A 22,293-nucleotide genomic window follows, 5' to 3' on the forward strand; every position below is an offset into this window, starting at 1 on the left:
TAAAAAAATTTTCAGTGATTTTTTTTAAATTGCAAGGCCATATTTTAGGAGCCTGAGTGCTACAAAATTGCTGCTTATCTAAAGTGTGTCTGATGGTCATTGAAAGGTTAGGACATTGCTTCAGTTAGCCTTGAGAGTTAGTCCAGCAGGACATATGATAACGTACTTCCACTTTTTGCAGTAGATTCTGTGATTAGAGTAGTATTGATAAATGTAGCCAATAATTTTACCACCATGTAGGCTCTCTTGTTAAATGATATAATTTAACTAAGTATGTCAGTGGAGGAAACACATCCCCAAAGTTCCCATAATTTTAACTCTTATGAGGAATGCTGTTATTCAGTTCAGGCATACATCATGATTTAGAAGGTTGTTACTAGAGAATTTATAAATCAGGCAGCTAATTTGTACATGTGTACATTTAGTACACATGGTATTTTATGACTCCTTTTACTAAATTATCAAGAACGCTTTACTCTTCTTCCATCCCAGGTAAAAATGAGTACTGTTTTTTAGGATGAATATTTTAGAACTTAATGTATCTTTAACTGCAGTTGACCCTTGAACAACTTGGGGGTTAGGGACACCAACCCCTATGTAGCCAAAATTCCATGTATAACTTTTGACTTTCCCAGCATGCCTTATAATATAGACAGTCAATTAACACATGTTTTATATGTTATGTGTATTATATACTATATTCTTAAAGTAAGCTAGAGGAAAAAATGTTATTAAGAAAATCATAAGAAGGAGAAAATATATTTATTATTCATGAAGTGGAATTATTTTTTTTTCATGAGAGATGGGTATCCAAGCACAATTGGTTATACTTAGATTCTATTTTATTTTATTTTGAAAATTTAGGCATTTATTTAGAGGTTCTTTTAAAAAGTAAAACAATGTTCATGTTTCATCTGTACATTTTAGCATTATAGAGGTAGATTTTATTTTATTATTTTTTATTTCAGGATATTATGGGGTATAAACATTTTGGTTACAAGTTATGACTTTGCCTCACCCAAGCCAGGATTAGAGGTGTGCCCTTCCCAAATACAATGCTCACCACATCCGTTAGTTGTTAGTTTACCCACCCCACTCCCCCAAGACACAATGAATATTATTACCATGTGAGCACCTTAGTGTTGATCAGTTAGTACCAATTTGATGGCAAGTACGTGTGGTGCTTATTTTTCCATTCTTGGGATACCTCACTCCGGAGGATGGGCTCAAGCTCTATCCAGGATAATATAAGAGGTGCTAGATCACCATTGTTTTTTGTAATTGAGTAGTATTCCATTGTATACATATACCATATTTTATTAATCCACTCATGGATTGAGGGGCACTTGGGTTGTTTCCTCATCCTTGGAAGAGTGAATTGTGCTGCCATAAACATTCAAGTGCAGATGTCTTTATTATAGAATGTCTTTTGTTTCTTTGGATAGATGCCTAGCAGTGCAATTGTTGGATCAAATCTATTTCTATTTTTGGCTCTTTGAGGTATCTCCAAATTATTTTCCACGGAGGTTGTACTAATTTGCAGTCCCACCAGCAGTGTAAGAGTGTTCCTATCTCTCCACATCCTCAACAGCATTTGTTGTTTCGGAACTTTTTGATAAAGACCATTCTCACTAGAGTTAGGTGATATCTCATCGTGGTTTTGATTTGCATTTCCCTAATGATTAGAGCTGTTGAAGTGGAATTACATCATTATGAAAATCTTCATCCCTTCATCCTTATCATCTTCATGTTGAGTAGGCTGAGAAGGAGGAAGAAAAGGTGAGGTTTGTCTTGCTATCTCAGGGGTGGCAGAGGCAGAAGAAAATCTGTGTTATCAGTGGACCTGAGAAGTTAAAATCCATGTTGTCCAAGAGTCAGCTGTATATTGATACCATTCAATAAGAAGGTGAAAATCAGAATTCCTCAAATCTATAAATATTCCAAATCTAAAAAGTCCAAGCTAGAAAAGAAGTAGTCTGGATAGTATTTTGGTCTTAAGACATGTTTTGTTCACATACTCCTTCGAAGAATTTTATAAACTATATTACCTCTGGGACATTTTTAGGTTTACAGTAAGCTGAAATTTTTTCATCTTAAGTTTAAATAATCACAAAAGATACCATTTCAGTGTATTTTAAATATTTACATTTTAAAATAAAGCTGCTAAATGTTTCTACTAAATATTAGTATTAATCTATCCAGGTAATCTAAATAAAAAGCAGTTTGATACTTATGATTTATTTTTTTAAAAATGAAACAATTCTACAATAGTCAGAAAATTTACATCTTTCCTATTGAACTATATATTTAATGTAACATATCTTTATTTTAATATAATATATTTTTATGCTTTAAAAATATAGTACTTTTGTCTGCTACTTATATGTAAATTAAAATTAAATGATTATTTCCTGTCACTGTAAGGTGGTAAGAGATCGGAAGGGTGGGGACTCACAAGGAGTTCACAGTGCATTTTGGAGAAAGATTTCTCACACTAGGAGAGTCGAATAGCTTTAGGAAATAAAGTTAATTTTACCCTCTTGAGAAAGGAAAAAAGAAAAAGAGAGAGAGAGAGGGAGTGAATGGCCACAGCACACAAATAAAGGAATAGAAAAAGCCAGGCAGCTGAGGAAAAGCTGCTTAGAGTTTTAAAGAGCAAAAATGGTTTTTTTTTTCCCCCTCTGCTTTAGCAGCCTGATAACAGAAGCAGTGGTGCAGTTGTTGCAGGTGTTCTTTATTTTTCTTCTCTCTGTGAGGCAAACTTATCAGAGTCCTTGGAACCTGGTCCTGGCAGGAACTAGGCAGAGAGCTCATACCCCTGTTGTCTACTTAAGGTTCTTCAAAGCTGAGAAGACAAAACTCTTAGAGATAACAAATTAGGACACAGGTGTTTTAATTAAAACAAAGGGCAGTTCTGTGAGTTTATTTCTCTTGTTTTCTGTTTGATAGTTTATTTTCCTCTGTTAAGTAGGATATTAGTAAGACCACCTTTCAGAGATTAATTTGTTTTCTGTTCTGGGTTGTAATTATCATTATCCTGATCAGTACATACAATTGACCAAAGCAGCATTACAAATGTATTACAAATTTTAATAAATTACTGCACATAAACATTTCTTAAAGAGAAAAATTTGTTAATATTATTCCCTTTTTCAATTTTTATATAAGTAAACTCTGAGAAATCTTACAGCTATGTAGAGGAGAATGGAAGGAGTTTTGTTGTTGCAGTATCACTCAGTTTTATAACTTGAGTGAGTTATGGGTTCTTGCTCCCCAAAATTGCATAGTGGTCTATCATTAATAATTATTTTTAGTGATCAAGTTTTCTTTGTTGAAATCAAAAAGTAGAAAATAAACAGAATAAAGCAAAAAATTGAACATAAACTGAATGAAAAAGAATTTGTTAACCAATCATTAGAATCATTAATTAGCGCAGTTTCTACATAGTAGACCATCATATGATTATTAATTTTAGAGGCTCCTTGTTTAGCCTAACATAAATAATGGTTAGGAAAATTAAATATTGTTAATTTCAATACACATTTGCCAATGTAGTATTTTATGATGAAATGCTTTGTCTTACCACATTCCTTAAATGTCCTTTTGAAAAAAATCCTGGAACTGCAGATTACCTTCATCCAATTTATGGAGAATATCTGTAGGGGGAAAAGAACTTATTCCTCTACCCCCTTAGGTTAAGTGACTGGGACCCTGCAAATTAAATTGACAAAAGATAGATTAACAGGAGAAGAGGTTTATCATATATGCAAAGGTCTTCATAGTAAAGAAGTGAAGACTCAAAGAAATGTTTAAACCCCAGGACTTATATGCCATTTTTGCAAAGAGCATAAATTTTGAAAAAGTAAGGAGACAAAAGTGAGGAATTGGCTTTCTGAGATGGTAAACTGTGAAAAGGTAAACATATAGGGAAAGTAATGAAGGAAAAAGGTTATTAAGATTTGTTATGCTGACTTAAGTGGTGTCTTCTCCATTCATAAGTGTCATCTCTGGTGATTGATTGAGTTGTCCTCTTCTTCCTGGTATGGGAGAAAGAGAGAGAAGTCTTTACAAGTGGAAATTTATGTTATCTTTACAACGGGAATTTATGCCTTGCTTTTAGACAGAAAGACAAAGGACAGAAATTTTCTTGCATCTGCTGTTTCTCATTTGCCTTCAGCTCAAAATAATCCTTATGCAAAAGTGACATACTTTGGGGTGGCATACTCTGATCTCTTCATACCCTAATTGAGAAACCAGTCAGCCAAGTAAGAAAAGTTGACTTCAGATTAACACGTTTACATACATCCCTGCGTAACAACCTCATTCCTTGTGTGAGTAGATAGATAGGCAGAGAAACAGGCAGAGCAATAATGCATTCAGCAAGTATTTGTTAAGAATATTTTATGTAACAGGCTGTGCTAGACACTAAAAATATAGCAACAAACAAAACTTAAATCTTGTCCTCATTAATTTATAATCTTGTGGGGGGGAAGACAAGTAAAAAACATTAATTGGTTGCACAACAGTGTGAATATACTTTGTACTACTGAACTGTACACTTAGTAAAGGTTAAAATAATAAATTTTACTTGTTTTTAACCATAACTTGTTATAAAAAGGCCTTAAAATGGAGTGTGAAGAGATAAACAGGGTACTAGAAGAGCCCCGAGCCTCATAGGCCTTGGGACGGGAGGTTTAGAGAAGACTTCTGTGAGGTGACATCTATGCTATGTCCTATTGTTTATATTAAGTTAAGGAGGAGTCTAGTTATCCCATTTTGTGCCTTGCCCAAGGCCATGCAGTTTGTAAGTGGTGGAAGTGCTGCTATAGTTTCCCAGTTCTGTTCTCCAGCCTAGAATTTTTGTTTTGTTTTGTTTCCAGACAAAGCCGCATTTTTGAAGTGGAGATAATGATACCTTTTCTGTTTGCTTCACAGGTTTGTTTTAAGGATTAGATAAGGGAGTGCATATGAAATCGCTTTAGAGTCTAATGTGCTACATAAATGAAATTTATGATAAAATGAAATACAGTTTCCTTTCCTGACTAGATCTGGTATATGCGTGTCTTCCTTTACAGAGTCTTTATAAAAGAAACCCTTGTGATCACCTTGGGTGTGGAGGTTGCACACAGTAGCTGTCAATTAGGAATGTGTTTGACTTTTCACCCAGTAACATACCTATTTACTCACTGAACACAATTCACGTGTGCCCATAGTCAAAATAAAAACAAAAAACATATTTTTCAGAGGGACCATTGGAAATACATCTTAATCCATATCCCCAAATTTTTTTTAAAATACTTTTTTAGTTGCTACATATTAAATATTTGTATCACTAAAATTTTTTACCAAAAAGTCTAAAACAAAGAGCAAAAATTGGAAAGACAACTCAGAGGGACCATTGACAGAAAATTTGATATTGAGTGACGATCAAAAGTATAATTTGATTTCTGTTGTTTCTTGGACAATATTCTAAGAGAAACGGCATCAGAAAACGTAGACTTTAGAAATATTGAGCCAAAAGAATAGATTCAATATGGTTAATTGGGTAGATACTATTCTATTACATGTGTGTGTTATTGCAGAGGATAAATTTTATGGGGGGCGGAGTAAAAGATGGTGAGGTAACCTTGTTCAGACTCAGAGACCTGTCTTTGCAGAGAACTAGCCTGCAAGGGTTACCATAGCAACAGTATTAGATTAGGGGTATTTTCAAGATTATTTAAAAGTGTTGTATGTTATATTACATGGTTTGTAAAAGCGGAGGTGTAAGAGTTAACTCTGTACCTAGAATCATTTTTTGGAAGGTGAAAGAGGAGGTTTAGGCAGCCCATTTTGGAGAGATTAGGATGGTAATATTGCAGCCAGCCTTCACTTGTCTTAAAAAGGAAACACATTTGAAATATTTCAGTGTATTTTATTTTCTATCATTGATTTCAGAAACAAAGGAATTTAACTAGCAGCCAATCCCCATATTTTAAGAATCCACATTTCATTACATAGCTTAATTTGAAGTCAACTCCTGCGAGTGTTTTGTTGGAATTGGGATTGGAGGAGGCAAGAAAATGTTTTAAGTGGTTTTTGTGTGTCCTTGAGGTTTCTTAGCATTGACAAAGAAAAGCCTGTGAGAAGTACAATAATGGAAAAGGCTATTATGATGTTATTTCTAACTGGTTGTTGAGGGAGAGCATTTCATTAGATTTTCTATTTTTCATTTACAGTTTCTAACATTATAAAATATTTATAAATTCTTAGTGGATTTAGCTCTTTGCTACTCTCTGACTATATGCAGGGGAAAAACTTCTTCTAAAAATATGTTATATTTTACTGCAGACTTTTTTGTTAGCATTTTCTAAAAAGCATTTGCTATTAGACTTTTAAAAATACTTGGAAAACAGAAATATTCTCTGCACACTTAAGAGCATATTTTTATCTGTGTGGTTTGTTTTTTTCCAGTGCCCAGATCCCTTCTTGTTTAACATTCTCTAAGGATGCTGTGGCCCCTAATGAGGATTCCTCAGCAGTAGTTTAGTGCCTTCAGTGCAATAGTCACTTCATTGTTTTGTGTGAGCACACTTAGTCCTGAAGTGTTTCCTCTCTGGGATGTGGCCAGTTTGTTACCCTCTTTCTACTCTGAATAAGAGGCTGCTATACCAGAATTTCCAAATTTTATTCTTGTTATACTATAATAGAAGCAGTAATTGTTTTTCTGATTCTCTAGGCAAATTTTTTTTCCATTAACGTTTTTTAAAAAATGATATACACACAATTAAAAAAAACTCATTTGGGTAAATGTTGTCATTCTTGGCTTACTATTAAAGTAGCTCAAATCTTTAACCCTTTGCTAGCTAGCCCACTGCTCACCTCCTGCTGTACCGCCCGGTTCCTAGCAGGCCACAGACCAGTACTGGTCTGCTGCCCCAGGGTTGGGGACTGCAGCCCTAGAGTGTATTTCTTTTAAAGGCAGAATTGTACTGTTGTAACTGTTTTATTCTTACCAGGAAGTCTTCTCAAAAGAAATGAACATCTACCAAATAAAGTGTAATATTGAAGCCTACACAACACATTTCATAGCTGGTGTAGAAGACTGAATCACTGAAGGAAGTTGAGCAAAAAGTCTGGGATCTGTTATGTATTCTTACTTCTCACTTATGAACATTTGACAAATTCCCTTTCCTTCCTCTAGAAGCAAAAAAATATTGATATTTGAAATTAATTTTTTAAATCTTCCATTTAAACTTCATGTTGCAGAAAGTGGAGTTTCTTTACCTAGAGAGCCAGATGCCTCCCTCTACTCAATTTAATCAAGTCCTCTGCCAGTAAGAATTTTAAAAGCACCATCTTAATGAAAGGTACTTTTTTGTGTAGAGAGCAAGAACACAGGCTTTGAAGTTAGGCAGACTAAGACTAGGTTAATTTAGCCACTTACTAATTATGTTACTCTGAGAAAATGACTAGACTTCTTTGAGTTAAAAGTTCATTAAGTTGAGATAATAATTCCTACCTCATAAGTTTATTGTGAAGATTGAATTATGTAAGTACACTACAACTGGTGGTAAATGGTTATTGATATCCTCTCCATGATCTGTGATGAAAGTATGAAAAAAATTCGTGGGCAGAATGTTAGGGAAGGGGTTTTAAGGGCAGATATTAAGAAATTCAAGGCCGGGCGCAGTGGCTCACACCTGTAATCCTAGCACTCTGGGAGGCCGAGGCGGGTGGATCGCTCAAGGTCAGGACTTCGAGACCAGCCTGAGCAAGAGCGAGACCCCGTCTCTACTAAAAAAATAGAAAGAAATTATCTGGCCAACTAAAATATATATAGAAAAAATTAGCCGGGCATGGTGGCACATGCCTGTAGTCTCAGCTACCCGGGAGGCTGAGGCAGTAGGATCACTGAAGCCCAGGAGTTTGAGGTTGCTGTGAGCTAGGCTGACGCCATGGCACTCACTCTAGCCCAGGCAACAAAGTGAGACCCTGTCTCAAAAAAAAAAAAAAAAAAGAAATTCAAAGTAATCATGAGTAAAGGTCTGGATAAAATGGGCAATTTATTTTTAGGAAATTATAGATTAACAAAATAAATTCAGGAAGACAGAAAATCTAAATTATAGACTAATAACTATTGAAGGAGTAGGGAAACTTGTGCTTTAAAGTCTCGGGCCAAAATATGTGCACAAGTAAAATTTTATGAAACCTTTCAAACTTTGTGCCATGTATACTGTTTAAAAACTTTAAAGAAGGAAAGCATCTTATTTCTCTTTATAAAACTGGCATAATTCTGAAGAATATCGCACTCAGTAAAACTGTATTCCAATGTTACTTATTAATATACATACCAAAATTCTTTAATTTTAATTTTTAATTGACACATAATTGTACATATTTATAGGGTATATAATGATGTTTTGATACAAATAATGTATAATGATCAGAGCAAGGTAATTAGCATAGCCATCATCTAAAACATATATCATTTCTTTTTTTTTTTTATTTCAGCATATTACAGGGGTACAAATGTTTAGGTTACATATATTGCCTTTGTCCCACCCGACTCAGAGCTTCAAGTATGTCCATCCCCCAGACAGTGTGCGCCACACCCATTAAGTGTGAATATACCCATCCCCTCCTCCTTCCTCACACCTGCCCAACACCGTATGAATATTACTACTATATGTGCACATAAGTGTTGGTCAGTTAGTACTAATTTGATAGTGAGTACCTGTGGTGCTGGTTTTTCCATTCTTGTGATACTTAACTAAGTAGAATAGACTCCATCTCTGTCCAGGATAATACAAGAGGTGCTAGATCACCATTGTTTTCTGTGGCTGAGTAGAACTCCATGGTGTACATACACCATATTTTATTAATCCACTCATGTATTGATGGGCACTTAGGTTGTTTCCACATCTTTGCAATTGTGAATTGTGCTGCTATAAACATTGTAGTGCAGATGTCTTTTTTATAGAATGCCTTTTTTTCCTTTGGGTAGATGCCCAGTAATGGGATTGCTGGATCAAATGGTAGTTCTACTTTTAGCTCCTTGAGGTATCTTCATATTATTTTCCACAGAGGTTGTACTAGTTTACAGTCCCACCAGCAGTGTATGAGTGTTCCTATCTCTCCGCATCCACACCAACATTTATAGTTTTGGGACTTTTTGATAAAAGCCATTCTCACTGGAGTCAAATGGTATCTCATTGTGGTTTTGATTTGCATTTCCCTGATGATTAGAGATGTTGAGCATTTTTTCATATGTTTTTTGGCCATTAGTCTGTCTTCTTTTGAAAAGTTTCTGTTCGTATCCTTTGCCCAATTTTTAATGAGGTTGTTTGATTTTTTTCTTACTGATTTTCCTGAGTTCTATGTAGATTCTAGTTATCAGCCCTTTATCGGATATATGTAGCATGCAAATATTTTCTTCCATTCTGTAGGTTGTCTATTTGTTCTCGTGATAGTTTCCTTGGCTGTGCACAAGCTTTTTAATTTGATCAGGTCCGATTTATTTATTTTTGTTATTGTTGTGATTATGTTTGGGGTCTTCTTCATAAATTCTTTCCCTAGACCAATTTCTGTAAGAGTTTTTCCAACATTTTCTTCTAAAATTCTTACAGTTTTGTGCCTTAGTTTTAACTCTGTTATCTACCGTGAGTTGATTTTTGTGAGAGGTGAGAGCTGCAGATCCTGTTTCAGTCTTCTACATGTGGCTATCCAATTCTCCCAGCACTATTTATTGCATAAGGATTCTTTTCCCCAGTGTATGTTTTTGTCTGCTTTGTCAAAGATTAGATGGCTATATAAAAATTGTTTTATGTCCGGGTTCTCAGTTCTGTTCCATTGGTCTGTGACTCTGTTCTTGTGCCAATTCCATGCTGTTTTAGTTACTGTAGCCTTGTTGTATAGCTTGAAGTCTGGTACATCGATGCCTCCCAATTTGTTCTTTTTGCTTAAGATTGCTTTTGCTGTATGGGGTCTTCTCTGGGTCCATATGAAGCGTAGAATTATTTTTTTCTAGATCTGCAAAAAATGATGTTGGTATTTTAATAGGGATTGAATTGAATCTGTAGATCACTTTGGGTAGCATAGGCATTTTAACAATGTTGATTCTGCTGACCCACTCTTGCTAGATTAATGAGAAGCAGAAAAGAAAGGGCTCTAACAAGCTCAATCAGGAATGGAAAGTATAAATTACAACTGATACCACAGAAATACAAAATATGATCTATGAATACTATAAAAACCTCTATGCACATAAACTTGAAAACATGGAGGAAATGGACAAATTCTTAGAAACACACAGCCTCCCTAGGCTCAATCAGGAAGAAATAGAATTCCTGAACAGACCAATATCAAGTACCAAAATTGAAGTAGCAATAAAAAATCTTCGGAGAAAGAAGAGTCCCAGACCATATGGTTTCACACCCAAATTTTACCAGACCTACAAAGAACTAGTTCCTATCCTGCAGAAATTATTCCACAACATCGAGAAGGAAGGAATCCTCCCCAACACATTTTATGAAGCCAATATCACCCTGATACCAAAACCAGGAAAGGACGCAACAAAAAAAGAAAACTACAGACCAATATCCCTTATGAATGTAGATGCAAAAATTCTCAACAGAATCCTAGTAAACCAAATTCAGGTGCTTATCAAAAAAATAATCCATCACGACCAAGTGGGCTTTATCCCAGAGATGCAGGGATGGTTCAACATACATAAATCTATAAATGTAATTCAACACATAAATAGAAGTAAAAACAAAGATCCTCTCAATAGATGCAGAAAAGCATTCAACAAAATTCAGCACCCTTTTATGATAAGAATGTTTAACAAAATAGGCATAGACAGGACTTACCTAAAAATGATAAAAGCCATATATGACAAACCCACAGCCAACATCATACTGAATGGGGAAAAATTGAAAGCATTCTCACTTAGAACTGGAACCAGACAAGGTTGCCCTCTACACCACTTCTATTCAACATAGTGTTGGAAGTCCTAGCCAGAGCAGTCAGACAAGAGAAGAAAATCAAGGGCATCCAAATTGGGGACAGAAGAGGTCAAACTATCACTCTTCAAGCTATCACTCTTTGCTGATGATATGATCTTATGTGTAGAAAACCTCAAAGATTCTGCCATGAGACTACTGGAATTGACAAACAAATTCAGCAAAGTCTCAGGTTACAACGTCAATGTACAGAAAGCAGTAGCATTCCTATATGCTAACAGCAAACTGACAACCAAATCAAAGACTCACTACCCTTCACAATAGCAACAAAGAAAATAAAATGCCTAGGAATATATTTAACTAAGGGGGTATATCATTTCTTTGTGTTGTTAACAGTCAATATCATCCAACTATTTGAAACTATATATTATTGTTAACTATAGTCATCCAACTATAATCATCCAGTGATACAGAACACTAGAACTTATTCTTCCTATCTAGCTGTAGTTTTGTATCCTTTAACAAATCTCTTTGTATCCTCTCCACAATCCCCCTATCCTTCCTAGCCTCTAGTATCCTCTGTTCTATTCTACTTCTGTGACATCAGTCAACTTTTTTAGCTTCCACATATGAGTGAGAACATGAGGTGTTTAACTTTCTGTTCCTGGCTTATTTCACTTAACATAATGTTCTCCAGTTATGATTATTCAAAGCTCTCACTTTATTTGCCCATTTATGAATTTTATGGTAAGCATGCAATTCTTTTATAAATAGAAAAAAAAATAGTTGTTTTCATCTTTTAAACAAACCATTAAAAAGGGTTGGCTTAGACTTTCAGAGGCCACTTTGACTCCTTATGTTATTTTACTAGAGCTATTTGTGAATTCTGTTGCATGTTGGCAGACATTATTTCATTTTGAACCCTTTATCAACCCTGAAAGAAAGTAGAACAGATATTATTCTGATTTCGTTTGCCTAAGATGATATGATAGTGACTAGCAAAACCAGAATTCTCAAATTCTGAATTTATTCTTTTTTCCACTCTAAAAAGTTGTTTCTAACAAGGCAGCATGATATAATGCTGTGAACCTCAAATTTTGGTGTGTATATAACCTGGGATGCTTGCTTTACAATGCATTATCTTGGGTCTTACCTTCAATCTAATTCAGTGGGATTAGGGTGATGATTCAAAAATTTGCATTTTTAACATGCATCTCTTGGTGCTTCTGCTAAAGGTGATTCACTGACCACACTTTAGTAAATCCTAGTAAAATGTAAAGAACAGAGGTTATAAACAAATGTGGTATTGAGAAAATAAGGAGAAAAGTAAAACTTGGTTTGAATACTACTTCCTCCTACTGTATTATTTGTATTATTTTAGTCGGTCAAGCAATGAATGGTAGAGAGGCAATAAAGCACACTGAATAAGAGTTGAATACAAGTAAACGATGGATCAATGAATCTTGAACATGTTACTTGGTGGTAATAGTACTCACTGCATAAGAAGGTTTTGAGGACATATATATATAAAGTTTCTTTAGGGAGGAATGATAAAGGGCAAGACAGACAAGAAGTGTCACTCTAATGGAAGTCTAAACACACACACACACACACACACACACACACACACACGAATACAGCAAGAAAGGAGACCCAAGAGTTCCTTGCCAACAGAAAGATTTTTATTTCACCCATCAGCGTTTATTCTGCTTAACATCATTAGAGACTACTTAAACTTTTTATTTTAAGTTAATTTTCAAAGTGGATTGATAGTGCAATTAATGAGATGGATCCCAGAGTAAATATTTGAATAGGTGTTTCAGAAGTACTGACTTTGATCCTTTTGAGAGAGTTTAGGATAATACAGGTTTTGCTATATGTCTAAAAATATATAATTTGAAAAAAAAGTATCAAATGAAGTTTTGTATAAAAAGACATCACAGTTTTGGACTGTTTCACTCTGAGATTTAGAATCGTTTCAGATGGCTTTTTTAGATCTGATATGTTACACTGCTGTAGAATATTGGCAAGCTGTGTGAAAAATCATGGAAGAGATTTTGGCTTTCGTTCTCTCTATGCATGTCTCCTATTATATTTACTCTCACTCCCTTCTTTTTAGATTTGTTAACTAACCATAATGTGGAATATGTTGTGGAATATGTAGATTACATCTTTATGATCTATGTCTATTTTGTATTCAACTCTAATTACTGTATTCTAGCTGCTTAAAGATATACTCCAATCTTCTTTCCATTTTTAAATGACTATAATTTTAGCTTGTGTTTATAACTTAACTTTTTTCATTTCAATTTGGGAAAAAGTTCCTTCCCATATGTATGTAGTACCTGAAGTATTCTTATGGCTTCATAAAATGAGCACTTGAGACATTGTCAGAAATTTATATGATTTTTGTATTTCTTTTTTAAAGTGATTATGGTTGACAGCATTCCATGTAATTAATTCAATGGAATGGTATCTCTTTTCAGGAGCACGTAACTATGTTTATCTGTTCCAGAATTATTGTTAAAGGAATTAGTATTAAAGGAGTGGGGAAAGACAGAATTAGATCTTTAATAATTACTAAAGAGATCATTTTATTACTGAGGAGCCAATAAATAAAAATCTATATGAATAGTAAATTAAATATAAATGGAATTTAATAACTGAAATAACCTTCTTGATTACATTGGTCACATCCATTTTATTCAACAGACATTTACAAAATACCTTCAATGTGTCAGGAACTACTAGATGCTAGACATACATAGATGAACGTAACATATCTTGCCTTTAAAACCTCCTTTTGGAGCTCACAGTTTAGTAAGGGAGATAAACAAATTACAGTAGACCATATTGCAATAGACCATTGCAATATACATGCAATAATACTGTACAATCAGTATTGTATAGGGTACTGAAGTGGTTAGAAAGAGAAAGTGGTTAACTCAATGGAGGTTTTGAGGAACAGCCAAGTTTTGTGGGTTTTTTTAAAGTAAACTTTTTATTTTGAGATAATTGTAGATTCAAATGCCATTGCAAGAAGTAATGCAGAGATACCATATACTCTTGCCATAGTATCCGCCAGTGGTAACATCTTACAAAAGTATAGCACGCTGTCACAACCAGGATGTTGACATTGATACAGGCTAAATACAGAACACTTTCATCACCACAGTATCTCTCATGTTGCCTTTTTATACAGTAGTCGCTCCGACCCTGATCCTGGGTTTTACTTTTCAGTGTCCGTTACCCATGGTCACCCATGATCTGAAAATATTACAGTATTTTCAGAGAGAGTGAGGGAGAGAGAGACAGGATATTCACATAGCTTTCATTCCAGTATTTTGTTATAATTGTTCTATTTTATTATTGTTAATCTTTTACTGTGCTTAATTTATAAATTAAACTTTATCATAAGAAAAAATGGCATATATAAGGCTCAGTACTCTCCACAATTTCAGGCATTCCCCTGGGTGTCTTGGAACATATCCCCTGAGAATAAAGCATAATTACTATATTGATATATTAGGGCTTAAATCTTCCATTTTGTTTGTGTTTTCTGTTTTCTCTGATTTTTGGTTTCTGTTTTCTTTTCCCTGCTTTCCTGTGGACTACTTGAACATTTTTTTAAATTCCATTTTGATTTGTCTATAGTATTTTTAGTACTCTTATATCTCTTTGTATAACTGTTTAAGTGGTTACTCTAAGTATGTATGTGTAATATATATATAGCATACATACGTGTTACATATGTTTATGTATATTATGTTAAAGTCTCAAGTGTCTTCATTTTAACAGGTTAAGTGTGGAAACCTAATCACCCTTTACTTTCTTTTACCCTCCCCGATTTATCATTTAATTGTCTTAAATATTTCCTCTAAATACATTTTTGAACCACATCAGATAGTGTTAATAATTTTTGCTTCAACCTTCAAACATAATTTAGAAATCTCAAGAGAAGGAAAATCTCCTGCATTTACCCATATTTTTGCATACCATGTCTTCTTTCCTGATGTTGCAAGATTCCTTCTTTTATTGTTTACTTTCTATTTAAAGAACTTTTTTTGACCATTCTTTTAGGGGAGGCCTGCTAGTGACAAATTCTGTAAGTTTTTCTTCATCTGAGAATGTCTTGCTTTCCCCCTTCATTCCTGAAGGATATTTTGGCTGGATATAGCATTCTATATTAACAGTTTCTTTCTTCTAGTACTTGAGAAATGTCACTTCCCTCTGTCCTCTCTAGTTACCAGTGGAAAAGCCTCTGTGATAAGTTGGTTTTCTCTTTTAGATAAGGTGTCATTTCTTTCTGACTGCTTTCAAGATTATTTTGTCTTTAGTTCTCAGAAGTTTGACTATAAAAATTGTATTGTATTTTTTAGTTTTGGTGTTCATGTATTCATTGCTAGTATACAGAAATACAGTTGATTTTGGGGTGTTTATCTTATATTCTGTGACCCTGCTGAACTCACTACACTTCTGAGAGATTTTTTTATAGATTCCTTGAGATTTTCTATGTAGATAATCATGTCACCTATAAAACGGACTGTTTTATTTATTTCTTTACAACATATATGTCTTTTACTTTTTCTTTTATTTTTAATTATATAAGCAAAACATGAATATGTATATATCAATATAAAACTAAAATTCACATAATACAGAAATAAAGTTAAAAGTTAGTCCTTTAATTTTACTGCTGTCATCTGAGATAACCACCTCTATCTTTTTCCATAAACATATTAATAATTTTATATATGGCATGAAATAAATAATGTATACAGTTTTTAATTCTGTTTTTTCACATTATCTTAGAAATGTAGGCCGGACGCGGTGGCTCACGCCTGTAATCCTAGCACTCTGGGAGGCCGAGGCGGGTGGATCGCTCAAGGCCAGGAGTTCGAGACCAGCCTGAGCGAGACCCCATCTCTACTAAAAAAATGGAAAGAAATTATCTGGCCAACTAAAAATATATATAGAAAAAATTAGCCGGGCATGGTGGCGCATGCCTGTAGTCCCAGCTACTGGGGAGGCTAAGGCAGTAGGATCGCTTAAGCCCGGGAGTTTGAGGTTGCTGTGAGCTAGGCTGATGCCACGGCACTCACTCTAGCCCAGGAAACAAAGTGAGACTCTGTCTAAAAAAAAAAAAAGAAATGTCTTTTACTGTCACTTCATAGTTTTATGGAACTATTTTTCCATTTTAGAGTTAAAATGGACTTAGAGAAACAACACTATCTAGTACAAAAAGTTCCTTAGGTGGGAATTCCTATTTCTGGTTCCCCTGTTTATCCTGAGGCCTAATGAGTTCCTTTGGTTTTTTGTTTTTGTTTTTGTTTTTTTTGAGACAGAGTCTCACTCTGTTGCCTGGGCTACAGTGCAGTGGCATCAGCCTAGCTCATAGCAACCTCAAACTCCTGGGCTCAGGCAATCCTTCTGCCTCAGCCTCCTGAGTAGCTGGCACTGCAGGCATGCACCACCATGCCCAGCTAATTTTTCTATATATTTTTAGTTGTCCAGCTATTTCTTTCTATTTTTAGTAAAAACCAGGTCTCGCTCTTGCTCAGGCTGGTCTCAAACTCCTAACCTCGAGTGATCCTCCCACCTTGGTCTCCCAAAGTGCCAGGATTACAGGCGTGAGCCACCACACCCGGCCATGTGTTCCATTTTTATCTCAATCACTTTAAGAGTATGAATTTTCTATAACCACAAAGCTGGAAAGAGGCAGAATCTGGATTCAAACCCAGATCTTCTAACTTCAAATCTAGTTGTCTTTCCACTATTGACAATCTCTCTGAACTTCAGTTTCCTTAACTGTAAAATGGAAATAATAATGTCTGCCTTGCCTGCCCTAAGGATGGTAATTACCTGAGGGAGAAATACATGTGATCTCACATGTTAACTAAAACACTGAAGGTCAGGGGAATATCTGTATTTGTTAATTTTTTCAGAGAATAATATTAATTTAATCTCACAATTCAGTGATTTGTTTTTTTTTTTTTAGGTGATAGATCCATGATTTGCTAAGATGCTAAACTCAGTCATAATTCAGCTCACCTATATAGGTTTGGGCTTTGAAAACTATGTTCAGTCTATTTTGTTATTTAATTTCAAACTAGTAAAATAATAGTGAGGTTTTAGGTAAAATGAAAACCATTCACTTTCTTTCTTCACATGGTGTCACATTTTTCATTTTTAAGATCTCCTTCCTGAAACATGATTCAAGATGATTTCTACATGTAATTTTTCTGGCTTCTCTCTTTAGCCCTTTTCCTGACATATTGTTTTCCTTCATCATTCCTACAATGGCTATGGGTACAAAATTCTAAGAAGTATATTTTTATTTGTTTTAGATTCAGTGGATACTATTACTATATATATGTCCAATATGAATTATTAATGTGGCAGGTGTGTAACAGAGAGAAGCTTAGGGTAGAATAGCAATGACTTGATTTTCTGTGATTCTGAACATCACTAAAGTGGGCTACCAGGATTAGCCAAGAGAGAATAAGATGTAATTGCTTGCCTAAAGTGATAATATCTTTCCAGTACCTCTCCTGAATACCAATGAAGACAGATGATTTCAGGGAGAGGCATTCTTCATTTGGGAGATGGGAAAGATCAAATAAGGGTAGTAATTAAAATGAGACCAAAATGTAGCATTCATAGACCAGGTAAATGCTAATCATTGTTTGAAGAAGTCCATGAGATAAAACATTACTTACGCTGAAATATTCCATAAGAATATTTATTTATTTAAAAGTCAATAAGTCCTCATGTATTTTTCATAGGAATTTAATAGAAATAATATGAGCTTAGGAAAGAGAGTGATCCTGACCCATTGTACCATTGTAAGAATTATGCTCTAAGGACAAGACTTAAAATCTAGGAGAAATACCAGAAAATTAGCACATTGATTTTAGTTTCATTATTAATTCCCTTTTTATTTAACTGTTTTTACTTCCCCATCTCCTTTTATATAATAATTTATACTCAGTTATTTCTTCAGTAATTAGTAAAGAGGGAAAGAAAATCAGCTGTCAGAATTAAGACTTGATATACCTATTCTTACTTGAGAAATACTCATTTTGTTACCTCCTATTGAATGTATCTATTACTATTCCTTTCCCATGTCCTAGCTTTTACTAGCAAACAATGTGATAGCTTATTGCTGGGAAAATTAAATGAGATAATATATGTAAAGTACCTGGCATATATTAAGCATTCAATTAAAAAAAGAGTTGCTAACATAATTAATAGTTGTTTGTTTTTCTGAGTTTTGATCTTGTTTTGTAAACATAAAAGTAAATTTTATTAAGTTGCTGGTTTTGCTTTATTCTTTGCAAACCTTAGTAGGTGAATTTTATAATAGCATCTTTATAGCATCTTTTTTAGTGCACCCATGACGCTAATTATTGAATGATACCTACTCAGCTAGACCCTATATCTTTATGTAGAATGAAATAAACATGTCAAAACACATCCAGCTATACCTACATAATAAGTAAATAATTTGTTAAACATTTTAAATTGATAAGTCATTTGACATAATGTAGTATAAATATTCACTTCAATTTTCTTTTTCTTTCTTCCCTGCCCCCTTTTTTTTAAGAGACAGAGTTTTACTTTGTCACCCAGGCTGGAGTGCAGTACACTCCTCAGCCTCCTAAGTAGCTAGAACTACAGGCACATGGCACCATGCCTGGCTAATTTTTTTATTTTTTGTAGAGCTAGGGTCTCACTATGTTGCCCAGGCTGGTCTCAAACTCCTGGCCTCAAGCGATGGAAGGAGCCACGTCAGCCTCCCAAAGTGCTGGGCTTATAAGTGTGAGCTACCACACCCAGCCTTAGTTTTCTTTTGATGAAGGAAAATTTTTTTTGGAAATAGTTTAAACCTGAAATGTGTTTATGTCCAAGCTGGGCTGCTCATTAGAATCACTTGCAGGCCATTTTTAAAATACATGTTTCTTTTCCCTACCACTGACTTTCCAAGAGAAACAGCTAAACAGTGCTGTGATGATATATGTTTAACAAACCAGCCCTTGGGTGGGAAGTGAGGATGGAGAGCATTGATTTGTAGTGTTTGCTGATTTTCATGGTGTAAATATTTCCACCATAGCCAGTTTCAAGCTACTAAGATGATAACATTGAATGTGGAGTTGGGAAAGGATGTGGAGTAGCACAGCATTATACAGTATTTCTACCATAAAGGTATAGTAAGTGTGTATAACTTCAAGAGAACAGAAGATAGAAAAGTTTAGTACAATAATTAAGAAGTGATGAATTTTGAGTATTTACCTTTGTTTTCCATATAACTAATTGTAAATTTCTGTAATTTAATAATGACTGTGTTTAACAACCAGCTGCCAAAATTTCTGAAAACTTAACAGTTGGCTCTCATGAGCTGATAAAAACTGACTCTAACACAACACTGGAGCTCTGAGGTATTTATTTTTTTAACCAGCTAAGTAATTCTGATGCAAGTAACCTGCCAACCAGTTATTTTTCTAAAACACAGATCTGATCCTAAGGCCCAAGAAGGCATTCTACAGTCAGACCCAAAATGTCTTCTCCAGACTCATTTCAAATCACATCAATTCTCTTACATCCTCACTTACACTAGATATAGATTACTTGTAGCTTCTCACACACACCTTGCAGTTTCCTGTTCCCAAGATTTCTCATTATCTTCAGCCTTGAATGATCTTACCTCATGTGCCTGACTTGTACAGCACTATTTATTTGTCCTTCTAGAAATAACACAAATGCTACTTCCTCTTTTTTCCTACTTTTAGAAACATTCCCATTCTCCTTGATGTTCTCATCCTTTGTGTATACGTCATTTTGAGTTCAAATTTATCGTCAGTAACAGATGTCTTTTTCCCTCACTAGATTATGAATTTTTACAGAGTGCCTTTGGGCTGGGCACAGTGGCTCACACTTGTAATCCTGGCACCCTGGGAGGACGAGGCAGGAGGATCGCTTGAGCTCAGGAGTTCAAGACCAATCTGAGCAAGAGTGAGACTCCATCTCCAAAAAAAAAAAAGAAAAGAAAAATGAAAATAAAGGGTGCCTTTGAATCATACTTTACTTAACATATTAATATAACCTTAAAGTGATTAATAGACATTTGTTTATTTAATAGGGAGGATTATGAATGATATGTGATATATCCTTTGCTTTCTATACCTTTGAGAAAATGACCAGAATTTAAACTTTTTTGAATTAGATGTTATATGCCTTTTTGTCTGAATGATTCAGAACCTTGTTAAAAGTTATGTACCCATATCCTGCACCTAGAGAACACATATAACATCAGGATGACTGTGGAACTTACCAAAGAAGAATTTCATTAGAGAATATATGAAGCACTTAAGAGCAAAAAATACTAAATTGTGTTAACTACATTTGCAAATTATTATTTTAAGTTAGTGTGCTTTATAGTGTTTTCAGCATAAAGCACATAAAGTGCTCCCAGCATAAATTCAAATTAAGCCTTTGTATCAATAAACACCCTCTAAAAAAAGCAAAAATATCATGCTTTGCTTTGTGACTTGAAAGAAATTTGCTTTTATATATGTCCTTAAGGGTAAATTCCTCATCAGTCTGTTTTCATGCATTATATCTAGACTTAAAATTATCTGATTGCTTTTGTGGTATTTATTGGCAAAGCCTAAGTGTATAAAGGAAATGTCGTTCTAAAGTAAAAGCAATCCAAGAATTTCTTGAAGCAGATGCAGCACATTTATCTTTAGTAGTGTTTCAGGATTTTTTTTTTTCGTATTTTACCCTAAGCTGCCACCTAATGGCAAAAATTAAAATGACACCTTTTGTAACATTCAGAACCTTTTTTGCAATCCATTTGGATTTTTATGTATTCAGCACAGAGCCTCCCAAACTCCAAATGCACATTTGTACAAATATTGTATGTTCAATAAATGATGATTACTTTGGATCTCAGGGAAATCATATTTATTATGTAACCTTCGTTAGACAGTGATTCTCCTAAGATTTGCTTGAAGTATTTCTTTTGGAGCTCTATAAAGAATCTGGTTTTTAATTAGTTTTATTTAATGAAGAATTTTATTTAAATATAGTAATTTGCTCTTCTCCCTTTCCCTTTTCTGTCTTCAGAACGAGGTCACTCAGACACCATGGTGTTCTTTTACCTGTGGATCATCTTTTGTATCATCAGTTCCTGCTATACCCTCATCTGGGATCTGAAGATGGACTGGGGTCTGTTTGATAAGAATGCTGGAGAAAACACTTTCCTCCGGGAAGAGATTGTATACCCTCAAAAAGTATGTACAAAGAGTGTTTTTGTTTGTTTAAAAAAGAACAAAACTTAGGTGTGCCACTAGAATCCCATTGCGATGCAGAACCAATCTCTAATTATATTAATCTGATATGATTAGAAAAATAATTACCAAATATACTAATTCATTCAGTCAGCAATAATGTATCAAATGTTTACTGTATGCTAGGCACTATAGGAAATAAAAGCAAAGTAAAATTCTGGTTCTCAAAGAAGCCCATAAACTATATATAGTTACATAAACAAATTGCAGTGCAATATGATGAAGACTAGAATAAAAGAATAACTTACTATAGTTTGATTTATTTATTTATTTTTTTGAGACAGAATCTCACTCTGTTGCCCAGGCTAGAGTGCCGTGGTGTCAGCCTAGCTCACAGCAACCTCAAACTCCTGGGCTCAAGCGATCCTACTGCCTCAGCCTCCCGAGTAGCTGTGACTACAGGCATGCGCCACCATGCCTGGCTAATTTTTTCTATATATTTTTAGTTGTCCAGCTAATTTCTTTTAATTGTTTTAGTAGAGACGGGGTCTCGCTCTTGCTCAGGCTGGTCTCGAACTCCTGAGCTCAAACTATCCGCCCGCCTCGGCCTCCCAGATAGTTTGATTTATTTTTGAACATGGAATTCCATCCATCTGAAACACCTTCTTTCTCGTTTGTCTACTTTGTAAATACCTGTTTCTCCTTTTTAAAAGTTAGTTTAGATGTTACTTTCTCTAAGAAGCCTTTCTTTATTTTTCCTAGCGTATTTAGCTATTCATCCCAGTCCTCTTTTACTCTATATAAACTTCTGTTATAGCAGTTATCACATTGTGTTATATAATTGTCTGTTCAGATGTTCATATCCCTCACTGCCCAGCATAGTTCCTGGTTTATTGTAGACTTAATGTTTATGGAATGAGTGAATAAATACTTGACTAAATGAGCGGTGTTATGAAAGCACAGAGGAAAGGGAGTGCCTGATTCTGTTTGAGTGCTCAGGAAGGCTTCTCCTTTCATTTGTTTCAACCAGTATTTGTTAAAAATCAAGTGCCAATTCA

General features: G+C 34.6%; 1 protein-coding gene across 1 annotated transcript in view; it reads left to right on the forward strand.

The window, feature by feature from the left end:
* XPR1 (xenotropic and polytropic retrovirus receptor 1) overlaps positions 1-22,293 on the forward strand; it is a 144,166-nt gene that overhangs the window by 111,308 nt on the left and 10,565 nt on the right. Inside the window, exon 12 of the mRNA XM_045536346.1 lies at positions 21,072-21,238. Within this exon, the coding sequence (XP_045392302.1) occupies positions 21,072-21,238 (167 nt within the window). The remainder of the gene's footprint in view (positions 1-21,071; positions 21,239-22,293) is intronic.

The sequence above is a fragment of the Lemur catta genome, chromosome 23 (genome assembly GCF_020740605.2).
Source record: "Lemur catta isolate mLemCat1 chromosome 23, mLemCat1.pri, whole genome shotgun sequence".
NCBI lineage: Eukaryota > Metazoa > Chordata > Mammalia > Primates > Lemuridae > Lemur > Lemur catta.